Raw genomic sequence first — 14,545 nt, 5'->3', positions numbered from 1 at the left:
TTATGAAACTTTTCCCACCACATTTGATTTTTTCCTTTGATTGGGGGAAAATTAATCGGGATGGTGGGAGTACAATACATGTTGGGCCTAAGAGTTTGAAAATCAAGTACAATCCTTTGGGCCTAATTTAAATAAGAAAATAAAACAATCTTGAGCCCATTGTTTTTTCCAGCGCTCCTTCAGGCTCATGTTCCTTCACCTCCAAAATGTGCAATTATCTGGGACTATAAATTCTGAAATCTATTCAAATTTGTTACGACAATTAAAATATTCCACAATCTCTTCTAAATTCTCACTTAGCTTTCACAACCAAAAAAAATCTAAAAAAGAGAACCGAGTGTTAGAAATAAAAGGAGCAGCAAATTAAAGTCCGACTCTTTCTGAATCCTCACACTTCATCAAGTCTAATATCTAGTTTTAGATATGCTCACAATTTATATAAATAAGATACAGATATCTCTAACGAAATTTTAAAATCTCATAAAGCAAAAAAATGGAATTAAACTTTTTAAAAACATGAGCTATATATAAGAAAAGAATGGAAAAAACTTATATGTTATGATAGGAATTAGAGAGAAATGAAGGAAAATTTCCATTTTGAATTTGTGAAAAATCAACCACGTTAGGAGTTATATATAATATTATTAAATTGATAATTTAATTATATTTATTTGTTTATGATTAGGAACTAGTCAATGGCATGATGATTACCATTCACCGATTTTCTATTTTATAAATTACCAAATTAGAAATGAAATAGACTTCAGCTAGAAAAAGCCTTGGAAACCCATCGCATGCATCACATGCATTACAAAAAAATTGCCATGAAAAGTGACTTGACCGAATTTTGGGCCGGCTAGCTCAGGTAGGTGAAAATTAATTGTGCTGTAAATTATTTAAAATTTTGGGCCACACTTTAATTTTTTGTAGTGTACAACATAAGTGGGGTGCCCGTGCCAACTTATTCTGAAGTAGACAAATTGCGAAGCAATACTAGTACAACTTAAACTATGAGAAATGGTGAAAAAGAGTCACGAGATTCATAATTTTTGAAAACTTGCACTCTTATATAAAGAAGTAAATAGATAGTGATTTTTACATAGCATCATCCTCCACATATCACAATGAATTATCTTCTCATAATTCTCCTCAATACCCTCTCCCTTTGCAACCTCGGAGTAGGAGCTGCGCATTCACGTCCACCGCCACCCATCCTTTGCGGCCCTCCGCAATTGGAGTGTCACCCCCTGCTGTTGCAGCGGAGGAAGTGCGTCAACCGCTACCACAGCAGGGGGTGACATTTCGTCGGCGGCGGCCCACAGACGACGGGTGGCGGCGGCGGCGGCGGCAGGGCGTCCACCAAAATTTGCTTCTTTATATAGAGTGCAAGTTTTCAAACATGGCCTAAGTTATAATAGTATTGCATCGCAATTTGTCTTCTTCAGAATAAGTTGGCACCCACTTATGGAGTTGATCAATTGAGGTACAACAACATGTGTTTGGGATAACTAAAAAAATTTGCACGTCACAATATATTAAGTGTATTGACTTAAAACATTGGTGCCGAACATGGGATGGGCTTTGGTCATTTCAATTGACATAAAAATAAATTGTTCTTTTGACCGGATTAATTAAGAAAACTTAAAGCTTTGTAATTTAATTATTATAGTATTTAGATTTTATGGTAATATGCTGGTTTGATTTGATTTACTACTCCACATTTTTGTATCAATTTCTTTGGTTATAATATTAATTCATGTCCATTTGTAAAAATTAACTTTAAAACGGTAATATGTGAGATAGGAGTATGTTATATACGTATAAATAGTTTATAATCAGAAAATGATGATAATCTTGCCTAAAAATAAAAGTAAAAATATCAAAAATATAATGCCAGTAAGATTGGAAAGCTAAAATATAACTCCCCGATTTTTTCAATCTTTAGTGGTTCTCAAAAGGACATCGAATAATTAGCAAAAACTTTTTGTTAGTTTGTTTCATTACGTTGATTAAAGATGTATTAGATGTTTTATGGATGATCAAGAAGAATTTCATTTTCTCGTTGGTACTTCGAATATGACCAAAGTACTAATTGTCGAATATTACGAAAGAAATCCAAGGAAATAATATTTGGGCATATCCATTAAGGGAAATAAAATATTTTATTTACTTCGCAATTTAAACAAAAATGGAATTGTGATGTTGGGATCTTGGGTAGAGACGGGTGATATTTTAGTAGGTAAATTAACGCCCCAAATGGTGAAAGAATCCTTGAAAGGTTTTGTTAATTTCATAACAAATACTAAAATTTTAGCATAACTCAAAAATCAAAAGAGATTACGATACATTTTTTACATTAATTTATAAAAATGTTAATAGAATGGAGAATACATAATTATATATTGAAGAGATAATAAATTAACAAAAATAACATAAATAATGCTCTTTCCAAGATAAAAATATTTATCACAAATTAATAAATGGGTATTAATTTGATACTTGAATACAGATTTTGGGTATCTAAAATCTGAAAATTTCTTTCTTCAACTATCTGACCCATAATTTCAGATTTTGGGGATTTCGATATATTATTGGACAATATACATTCTAGCCGTATTTCCGGTCTCTTCTATTAGACGTGGGACTTAGTTTCATTGAGACATTAAACAATTATTACTATATATGTTGGGATGCAAATCATATTCTAACCATTGGAAAATTAGTAAAAGCAGCATATAATGAATTAGTGATACAAGAATGAGTTGGGGCAATAATGTTAAACGTATATTAATTGGGATCATAAGTTTGGGCCGCCGTTGGCTTAATCGGCTAAATAGGACAAAAAGGTCACATGAATGTAGTACTTTTTATATATTTTTTAAAATCTTCCAATGTAGTACTAGTAGTATTTTAACTTTTCTGTAAAGCGCGGGTTTTTTTTTTTTTTATCGTCATCCATCCCGGTTAATATAACACAATTCTTAATCGATACACGATTTTAGAAGTTGTTGGCCAATGTATTTAAGATTTAAGTGTTAAACGGAGAAACAAAGAAAGTTGAATATTTCAATTTGGGAGATAAAAAAAAGGTTTGGTATATTAATTAAAAGAAAATGTTACTTTATTATTTATCAAAATTTGAAATTTGTCATCTTATTTAAGACCGACAAAATAGGAAAATGTGTCATTTCGCTAGGACCGGAGGGAGTGTAACTTACAAATTTAAGAACATCCATTTTAAAATTTAAATAGTAGAAGTAAGAGAACAAATTAAAGGCCAAAACAAAGATTATTAGTCTAATTTTAAAGTTTCGAATCATTAGAGTTATGCATAGTTTATAGCATCCCTAAAACAAAAATCTTGGATACACCATGGCTATGATGTATCATGTATTCATCATTCTCATAAGTCGATTACTTGACGATGTGTTTCGATTTAGCTAGATGACATATCGAATCATTTAATTGCTTATTAAATTTATTTCCACATAAATTTCTGACGAACAAAATAAATACAAGTCAGTTAAAAAAAAAAGTAAGCAGACAAGAATATCTCCAAACTACAAAATTTTGAATTTGATTGTTTCATGTAAGCCTATCACCAAACAAAGACCTCTCCCTCACCCTTTGCTGCCTGCAGTGGCGGACGCAGAAATTTTGGTCAGTAGGGGCTTCACTATATATACTCTCATTATCTACGAAAAAGAGTACTACGAACGAAACAGGTTTTAATGCTTATTGTTATTGGAAAAGATAAAGAAAAACAGTGATATAGTACAATAGGAGGGGAGAAAAAATGGTGGAAATATTTCTATAAATAGAAACAATATTAATTTTGGAGAATATGCCAAAATAAAAAAATTAGACTTTTTGTTGTAAACGGATGTACTCCCTTCGTTCATGATTATAAGTCCACATGTGACATGGCACGAGTTTAAAAAATATACTCCCTTCGTTCCCCATTAATTGTCCACTTTGATCCCGCCACGAGTTTTAAGAAATGTAAATAAAAGTGGGTTGAAAAAATTAGTGGGATATGAAGTATCTCACTTTTGTATATTAGTTTTATGAGTTAGTGGAATGTGTGACCTACTTACCATTTATGGTAAAAAGTGAAATGCGGGGTGGATGAAAAAAACAAAAGTGGACAATTAATAGGGGACGGAGAGAGTAGTAAAAAGTGAATGAAAAAAGATTAATTGAAGGTAAGGTCCATTACCTTAAATTGTTAAAAATAAATGGAATTTTTATTGATGGATGGACGAAAATGAGAAAACATAATATTTATTAGTGGATGGAGGGAGTAATATTTTTTAATATTAATATATATATAGTACAAATATAAGAAGTTTTTACATAATTAGTTGGAAAGAAAAACGTCTAAAAATTTAATTTATAAATTAAAGTCACTAAGAAAATAAAAATTGAGTATGCATCGATTATTTGGAAAGAGTTATATAGGAGAAACAATTTAGAATTCATTAATTGAAAACTAAATTATTAAATTGAAATTTAGTTTACACTCCCTAAATCCAAAGAAAATTTAACTATAAGTTACAAAACATATTTTTAAAGAAACTGAATATTTCCTTCAAACCAAGACTTTTAAAAGTTGTTATACGTTTATTTTAATTTAATACAGCTAATAAATGAAGCGGCCTCTTTTAGGAAAACACCCATCTTGACACATTTAACAAGGAAGTTTATAATATTAATTATTACCAAGTCATCTTCTTCCTCGAATACATCTTGGAAGCCATTGTTTTATGTTTTATTTTCTGTAAATTTTAACTTCTTGATTCATTTCAGCCCCTCTTACATTTCAACTTTTGATAATTTGGTCTTCAATAACGTTAATCTGGTGAGGGCTGGAGATAAAATTTAGAACTTTTAAAAAATTTCGAAGTAGAAAAAATCCAAAAAAATATTTTGGGTAGGGGCTTAAGCCCTCCCCCAGTTGAACGTGCGTCCGCCAGTGGCTGCCTGCATTGTCCAAATCCATTCTCATAAAAAACAACAAAGACGAGGATGAAGAAGAAACGGCAACCTGTTTCTCCCAGTTGATGCAAGCCGTGATCAAACTTCTTGTTAGAAGTTTTAGATATGCCAAAAGCTCAACGGAATAACTGCAACTTAAGTGGATGCAATAAATATGAATCTTATTGTAAATGATAAATTTTACTACACATATTAAAAGGACATGTACGACTCAAATATAGAAAATAATTCTACATTCTTGATCGCCCCAACACCAGTTAAGTGTAGAAAAATCACGCATTTGGATAAACAGGAATCATTGCAATACCACACATGCCTTTTTTAGAATGTACTTTTCTCTTTATTTTCATATATCCATTCTCTCCCCATCCTGTTCCCCACGAATTCTTGAGCAACCAAAACTTCACCCCATGTTCTTTGCCATAACCAACCATTACGACCCCATGATTTAATCCAGTTCCACACTTCCCTGTCAAAATTCCAGACTTATAAAATTGGAAGGTACTTGCGTCAATGTAAACCGCGATAGGTTGGTTAGCTACTGCCTTTAACAATGCTTTCTCATTATTTTGAGGAACAACACTATAGCTAGTGATGTTTACGGAAAGAGATGATGGTTTGTTATTGGAACATTTTCCTTGAATTGCAGTGTAAGGATAATCGATAGCAGATGCAAGACCCCCATTTTTTATAACGAATTCGAAAGCATCATCTATTGTTCCGGCCTTGCAGGTATCATGCGCGTAGTTACAATCCAAAACATGTTGTTGTGATAATCTTTTTAGCTTGCCCGATCGGATGGCTACTATGCTTTCAATGGCAGCAACGGCTGAGAATGCCCAACAACTTCCTACACATAAAAATTTATGATTATTGATTTTGTTGGACAACAATGTTTGTTTTTGGGGATCATAATAGAAAGTGTGCAAATTCATCTTAAAAACATGAGCTATATTTATGTAAAGAATGGAAAAAACTTATATGTTATGTAAATTTAGTGCAGTAAGTAGCTTGTAAGTGCATTATAGAGTTCTCATAATTATCCCAATATATATTAAAATATATTGCATTGTAGAGTTAGAGTGCTAACCACATCCTCCTTGATCCTCTATAGGTGTGACGGCATTGTAATCTCTCCAGTCAAGACGATGTGGTACGTGTTTTCTACATTTGTATTCAAAAGATGATTGATTCGATGTTACCTTAAATGATGACACGAAACTTCGTGCATACTTAGCCAAGAACTCTTCATTCGTTAGATCTGCAAATTTATTTATCCCAAGCTTGTACGTGTGTTTACCTTCTTGATTATGCCTCTTAATGTGCGCTACATTATCTTTAAATATCTGATACCTTGTTTTCTTTACTGTCTCATTCTCGTATGAGAATCCATGTTCAGCCATCCATTTCTCATGTTTTGTAGACATGCTTTTCTCACTATACGACAATGATGATGCTACGTGATAACATGATGTACCAAAAATAAACAAAATAGCTGCATAATAACAATTTTTACTGAAAGACATTACTAGATATTGATTAGTGTGATGTTTTGTGAAAGGTTCGTATAGCATATATATATATAGAGCTATACAATGTTCCTCTTAGTCAATTACTATTTCTTTAAATTAAATGTAGATTCGGTAATTATACGAAATTTATTTAGAGCATTAATTGAGTAGATTTACCATGAGTTCACGTTACATGTATCACATTTAAATCTGATTAATAGTACTATATTGAATTTCATAATATCTTCAATTCATTTCTAACGTTGCCTATTTATAATTGAGTATGCATGGACCATTTATTAATTAATTTGCATTTACTATATGATGTATAATATGAATGTTAAGTATATGTATGACGATCGATTCAAGTGTAATTTTGTAAAGAAAGTTGTAAATATATTAATAAGAAAATAAATGACTCGTCCTTAATTAGTATTTGATTTAATCTTTTCTGTAAATATCTTCCCTTGTAATCTACATTTATTAATGTAAATTTTCTCTATTCACCAATTCACAGTGATTCCAATTTCTTTTTTTTTTTGGTAAAATGCTACTGATATCTTTGTTTACACACTTTATTGTGTAGTAGTACTATTTTCTTTTAAGAAAATCAAAGTACGATAAACGTGATATACCTAATTACCTAATATTTGATATACTAGAACATTTATTGGGTGCATAATCAAATATCAAATCAAATCACTTAATGCAAAGATGTGATGTTGTGATTTGTGGAAATCAATCTTCATTATAATATTTGCAAATATTATAATTAATTATGTTAATTGACATCCTAGTACATTTATTGGCCGCATAATTAATTATGTGAAAAATTAAACATAAAAACAAAATAACTGAAATCAAGGAGAATCATCAGGTTTGTATGCAATTGATTCGTCACCAAACAGTATATGTGAATGGTTGAACAATGGGAAATATTATGAGAATGGTTATATGTAGGGGTGGCGAAATGGGTTATCCGCGGGTACCTGTACCCGATTTTAGCTAAATTTGTTGTCCCAATATCCGTCCCGAGGCATACCGAGATTACCCGATACCCGTGTCGGGTATCCTGTACCCGACATTGCGGGTACCCGTACCCAACCCAAAATCCTAATAAAAATTTTGAAAACCATACTAACCGTCAATGTTCCATAATTTACTTTATTAATATCGATGGTAAACATTGAATGGATTGAGAATAAAAGTGAGGGGACACTATAGCTAGTTCCGGTGAGTTTTCAATTGTATATTCATTGGAATATAAAAATGTTTTAAAAGAACTCTAAGATTATATAAAGAACTTCCATTATTCCGCCTTAATTAAGGCATTTCATTTTCTTTACACATTTTGAAAATATAATAATATAAATACTCTTTTCTACTCCCTCTGTCCCATTAGAAATGCAACGTTTTTCTTTTTGGGTTGTCCCACTAAAAATGAAACGTTTTTTAAAATGGAAACATCACTCTCTCTACTTTTCCCTCTCTCTTACTTTACTCTCTCTTCATTAACTCACAAAACAACACTTGCATAAAATCCTGTGCCGGAAACCAAAATGAGTGCGTATATGACTATTAAGTTATTATTTAACTATTTACTTTTTTTTCTCCACTTCAACTATTAAAAACACTTCTATTAATATGGAACGAATGGAGTATTAAAAGATGAAATATGCTAATACTAATTATAACGGGTAATATCAGGACTAACGGATATACCTGCAAAACTTTAAAACATGCTACCCGATCCCGCCCCGTGTCCCGTTATTGTCGGATAGTGGGTATCCAACACCCGATGAGTAGCGGGTCGAGATGGGAATTACCCATTACCCGCTACCCATTTTGCCACCTCTAGTTGTATGAGCTATTCCTCAAAGAAATAACAATTCTTATACGTGAAAGTGATTGATAAGTAAATGTATTTTTGACATTAAATTACTGATTATTTGACGGTAAATAACAATTAATGTCCATATGCTAATATTAACAGCAGAATATCACGGTGAAAAGCGATCCGACATTGTGCGTCATTTCATTTTAACATTATATCTTTAATTAATGAAATGTCTAAGCAAAATAATTTAATTTTAGTCGATTAATTAATGAAATGTCTTATTCTAGTATTATATCTTTTTGTTATTAACTTTTGTGATAAAGCCATTTGTAATTAGAACACGATTGTATTATAAGATGTAGAATATATATTTAATAGATTAATATACTTAACAAATCAACGCTACTCTAATTGTTAAGCTTAAAGTTTTGATACTTATAACAGCGGATCTTAGTCACAAGCCCAATAGTTCGACTAATTCATAGGTCAATAATTCAATATATGTGGTTTGAATTCTGACCAAAGTTTTCATCAAATTGTTTGTAATAATTTTATGGTTTAGCGCATGACTTTAGGGTGATCATCGATTAAAATAAAACTAAACCGAACCTAAAAACTGAATTTTTCAATAAAATGAAGATGTAAAATTAGAGACACAGTTATTTGTATTGAACACTCTCAAATCAGGACACCAATTTATGCCATTTTATGAGGCCCATGCTCCCTTGACCAGACCCGATCACACTACCTACAAAATAAGAGTGTATGTTAATTAGTACTTTATATCCAAGGGGCAAGAAAATCTTTTTTGATATCCCCTTGACTACATGTAGAATTTATTTTTAAAATAATTAGTTTTAGCAAATAGCAATGTTTATCAGTGTGAAAAAGGGATGCGTATCATAGCATGTACATGTCTAAGTCCAATAGTAACTAGTAATCATTGTTTTTATAAATTAGAAATTGACACCCAATATCTAATTAAGAGTTAATTTCGTTACGATAGTTACATTTATATTTGGTGAGTTTAATACGTTTAAGTATTCCAAAAAGATACTAGAATGATTTGTCAAAATTCCTTTCTATGAATATAAGTCTACCCCCTCCCCGCGCAAAAAAAAATCATTTTCCTTATTTTCAGACATATTTTGAACAAGCAAGTTGCTATCGTTTCTTCAAAAAAAATTTGCTATTATCTTTCCTTTCTTGTAATTAGCGTTAGGTACAAAATGATTATTTTATCTTTATCTTCAAATTATAAATGTTACACGTATTGTATTAAATGTCACGCAACAAGGGAAAATAATATTAGTATAACAAAGGATTTTCCACATGAGTGAAAACGAGGTATTATCACACATGTAAGTATCTACAAGATTCTACATAGTTATTCATTCACACCCAAAATAATTAGAGTGAACTACAAAAAGGTGCATGGACTATAAATTTATTTCGCTCATAGTCTCTAGACTTTAAAAATATCGCTAGACATCTCGGACTAAGGGTTTATCTCATATTTGGTCTTTTTGCCATTTTTTGATACGAAAATACCCTTTTGAGCATTTAGTCAATTTGGTATTTTTACACTTTTAACATTTTAAATCTGATATTATTTCAGTAATGTACTAAATCTGATATTTTTCAAAATTATCATTCTTCTTCTCTTTTGTCATCCTTCACTTTGTTTCTCTATTTCAATATTGATTTAAATTTATAAAATTAAATTTTAAATTTAGATTTTAAGCTTATTTAAATTTAGTTTTGATTAAAACTATGAATTCATGGACACTATAAATATTGATTAAAACTTATTAATTTTTGTTATTTAATATAATATTCAGCTGAATTGAAGATATACAGAAAAATAAATTGAGACGCAAACATTTAGAAATTATATCTGCCTACTTTTTATACTTTTTCAATTATATTTATACTATAAAAATAAATTGAAACGCAAATATTTAGAAATTTTAAAAAATAATCATAATTTAGGACTCAAAAGAAAACGTCTCTAAGTTAAGGCCAATTATTTTAAATCTTTTGCTTTTTTAGGACGCTTCTATTTGTGTACCCTAATTTAAATTTGTTGTATCATTAGACACACAAATTAGCGTCATTAATACGAGCAATTGAGGATTTGGGAAAGAAACAATCCAACTAAATCAACAATAGATGACGTTTGTGTTTGGGAGCATCTTGTTGTCTGTGTTATTCTTATTATGAGCAAGTGAGGATTTACGAAAGTACAAACAAATTAAGGGAATCAAGTCAGTCTTTCAACATGACATTTTCTTCTTCATCCCATGTATGGAAGTAATTTATTCAAAATTTACTTTAAGTCATAGTCATTTTAATACCCCATTTCAAGCATAATCAGTAGAATTAATGCATGTTCAACATAGTTTGACTTAGAAAATACCAATGCCTACCCTTCAACTCTATATCATCTAGTTTCATGCCAAAATATCTCAAACCCCAACAAGTAGAATGACTGAAGCAAATGAAGGAACGTTAAATGAATAAAATGATCAATTAAACTAATCAAACAACCAAAATAAATGATGAATTAACTTAAACTGTCTAATACAACCAGCCATTTGATGCTTCATCAGCACAGCATTGATTGTTTGATGTAAAAATATGTATGCACATAAAAGGGGTACTTGATGAAGAAAGTACTAGTTGAATAAAACGCCCATAAGATGAAAAACAATTAAATGTAAAATTTAAACAAACTTTTTTGTACAGGTGCCAACCTGACTTATTCTTAAATAGATAAAATAGAGTACAATAGTATTATAATTTTGTCCATGAGAAAATGGTGAAAAAACGGTCACGGGATTCATAATTGTGAAAAATGGTGAAATACGAATGTAATTTAGTCTATATAAAGAAGTAAATCGATAGTCATTTCTCCATACCATCATCATCCACAGACCACAGTGAATTGTCTTCTCCCAATTCTCCTCACCATCTCCCTCTGCAACCTCTCACCCTCTCCCCGCCGCCCATGAAATGTCATCCCCTTGCCCATGTGGTAGCGGTCGACGTCCTGCTGTCGCTGCCACCCATCACCTGCAGGCTGCTGCCCATGAAATCTCATCCCGCCACCGGAGGATGACATTTCATGGGCGGCGGCCCGCAGACGATAGGTGGCAAAAATTCTTTCATGACTTCATTCTCGTTGCTGAAAATGTACTGGGAAAGATTTACAATTAAAGAGTTTATGGCAATCCTCTTGTGTAAATTAATTAATTAATTAAATTCATGGCAATTCTCTTATGTAAATGTTACATACTCTAGTAGTCTAGTGTCGTTTGCTTTCTTACTTCATTCTTCTTTATAATTTATAACTGAAGTGAAATGGAATGAGAATGAAGGAAAGATTATTGATAGATAGGGGTGTGCAATTTACATCTTTAAACTGTGTATTTTTAAGACAGAATAAATTAGGGAAAGCAAAGAGAAATTCAGCTACTACAAAATTTATACTTGACAACCCCAATTTTTATGGTAACTCTTGATATTTGCATAGCGAGGCTTCAACGGTAATTTGGTGAATCCTCTGGATATTTGCATAGAGAGGATTTCTAAATCATTTATGGGACAGTAGTGAATACACAAAAGAGTCAAATCAATTTATAAAATGAACATATATGGTTAATACAAGCTGGAATCGCGCCCAATTCCACCTCCAAATTGCGAAATGAACAAATATAGTTGGGTGACTTTTTATTAAAAAATACTCCGTATTAGGTTATTTTCACGTATTAAGTGACTTCATTTCGTTATATATATGGCGGCCATATTCAGCTCCAAATTATGACGGACCACATGACCTGACGGATGGAAAATTAGTACCCATAATGAGGTATGAAACATTATTGTCATCTTCCAATTTGTTGAAAAAAAATTACTTTTTGAAAGTTCTGTCATATTAGACGACAAACAATGGATTGCCTCCAAAATGGTTGCATTGTTTTAGTGTTAGACTGTATGTAGAGATTATTAGATAACTACAGAGGTCCATAGTTGTTCGAAATATTTTTCAAAGTCTGTAAAATGCTTATAGCCATGGGCGGACACATTAGGAAGAGAGGGAGGGCTTAAGTCCCTACCCAAATATTTTTTTTGTGTTTTTTTTTTATTTATAAAATTTTTGAAACCTTAAAAAATTTAGCTCATATTTCATATTGAACCGACATATCACATTTACTTTTTTTGTCCACCAAATATTATCTATAGTTGATTCGACTCAAATTTTAAAAAATACGTATGAAGAAAAAGAAGTTAGGAAAAATTAATGAAATTTAATCTTAGGAAAAATTAATGAAATTTAATCTCACTTTTTATATAATTTGTATTAGTAATATATATCTTTTGGAATGCAAATCATATTCAACATTGGAAAATTAGTGAAGGCAGTATATAATGATAGAGGAATGAGTTGGGCCAAAAAGGTTAAACCCCATTTTAGTTGGGCTCATAAGTTTGGGCGACCGTTTGGTTTAATTGGATAAATGGGATAAGATGAAGTACGTTTTTATTTTTATAAATCTTCTAATATAGATTTTAATTTTCGTGTAATAATGCGCAAGTTAAACCCCCTCCGTTCCAACTAATATAAGTTATATAACACATTTCTTAATGAACACATGATTTTAGAAGTTGTTGACTAATGTGTTCAATTGGGAAGAAAAAATATGGGTGGGACTTGAGAGTATTAAATTGAGAAACAAAAAAAGTTGAACATTTCAAGTAGAGAAAATAAAAAAGGTTTGGTATATTAATTGAGAGAAAATGTTACTACTTTATTATTTTTTTAAATTTAAAAATTTGTCATCTTATTTAAGTCGTCTCACCGATGTGGAGGTACTCATCCCACATGTCTGTCGCGCCTCCGTACGCCAACTGCCTGATTGCCGTCGTGCACTTTTGGATTGGGGTGTGGCCTGGTCTGCCAGCCGCATCGTGCCTGAAGCGGAAATAAAGATATCGACGCTCCAAAGCATCAACGATACGCATAAACAACTCCATGCACATTCTAAAACGCCGCCTGAACACTTTTTTGCTGGAAACCGTGGGTCCGGAGCGAAGTAGTCGTCACATAGCCGCTGATGTGCAGCTACGTGATCCCGATCAATCACTGCTCGGCGGTGGACAACCGGTGGAGGGCGAGGTACCGCCTGCTGTTCGACCCTTGGCATGTACCGCTCTAGCTTGCGGTTCATGTAGGCCTCCATAGCCTCGTTCATCCGTCGTTCGTACTCCTCAAGCATCCCCACCACTACCACCACTTGCTACCACCCGCGTTACTTATCGCTCGATGTTGCTCTTGTACAGAAATTTAGAGAGAGAGAAAACTCGTTAAAACAAGTGGTGCAAATGAAAATGAAACTAAAATCGCGTATATATAGGTTTTCAAAAAAAAAAAGTTTAAAAAAAACCGAAAATTGGCGCTGGCCGATCGGCACGCCACAATGGCGGCTAGCGCATCGGCCAGCGCCCTCAAATCGGCTAGCCAACGCCGATTTTTTCGCCGGTTCGACGCTGGCCGATTCCAATAGTTCGGCTAGTCGACCGGCTAGCGACGCGAATCGGCTAGCCGGTGGGCTAGCCGGTATTGTGGATGCTCTAAATGAAGTGAGATGATGGAGTGTGTAATAAATGAAGTGAGTTAGTTGAATGTGAGTGCCTTTTTGACTTTTTGGTTTTTTATTTTTGTTTTGATTTATTTTAATGTAGATAATGACATTTGAGTGTAATTTTAGTGAATAATGAGGTAAAATTTTGTGTCCAAATATGGAAAATTCTAAATGTGACTATAAATATGGGACGGACTTTTATGGCAAAATGTGACTATAAATCTGGGACGAAGGGAGTACTAAATAGGAAAATGTGTTATTTCGACGGAAGGAGTGTAAGTTACAGATTTAAGAACCTTCATTTTAAAATTTAAATAGTAAAGTAAGAGAACAAATTAAAGACCAAAACAAAGATTATTAGTCTAATTTTAAAGTTCCGAATAATTAGAGTTAGGTACAGTTTATAGCACCCCTTAAAACAAAATTCTTGGATAAGCTATGGCTATGGTGTCTCATTCTCATTCTCATGAGTCGATTACCTCACGATATGTTTAGATTAAGCTAGATGATTAATCGAATTATTTAATTGTTTATTAAATTTATTTCCACATATA

General features: G+C 32.2%; 1 protein-coding gene across 1 annotated transcript; it reads right to left on the bottom strand.

The window, feature by feature from the left end:
• Window positions 1–5,270: 5,270 nt before the first annotated feature.
• On the bottom strand, window positions 5,271–6,401 carry LOC125210129 (senescence-specific cysteine protease SAG39-like). The gene is made up of 2 exons (XM_048109706.1): window positions 6,299–6,401; window positions 5,271–5,848 (listed from the first exon to the last, which is right to left on the bottom strand). Exons 1-2 carry the CDS (start codon window positions 6,399–6,401, stop codon window positions 5,271–5,273), a joined length of 681 nt encoding a protein of 226 aa, XP_047965663.1.
• Window positions 6,402–14,545: the final 8,144 nt, after the last annotated feature.

Source organism: Salvia hispanica, chromosome 3 (genome assembly GCF_023119035.1).
Source record: "Salvia hispanica cultivar TCC Black 2014 chromosome 3, UniMelb_Shisp_WGS_1.0, whole genome shotgun sequence".
In the NCBI taxonomy this organism is placed as follows: domain Eukaryota; kingdom Viridiplantae; phylum Streptophyta; class Magnoliopsida; order Lamiales; family Lamiaceae; genus Salvia; species Salvia hispanica.
Note: the sequence above shows the minus strand (reverse complement) of the source record. Positions and strands in the feature narration are given on the sequence as shown.

Coding starts and splice junctions, on each gene's coding strand:
- LOC125210129 (XM_048109706.1), bottom strand. CDS start 6,401: ATGGCTGAACATGGATTCTCATACGAGAATGAGACAGTAAAGAAAACA. Junction 5,849..6,298: donor TAAGAGGCATAATCAAGAAG/GTAAACACACGT, acceptor TTTTATGTGTAG/GAAGTTGTTGGGCATTCTCA.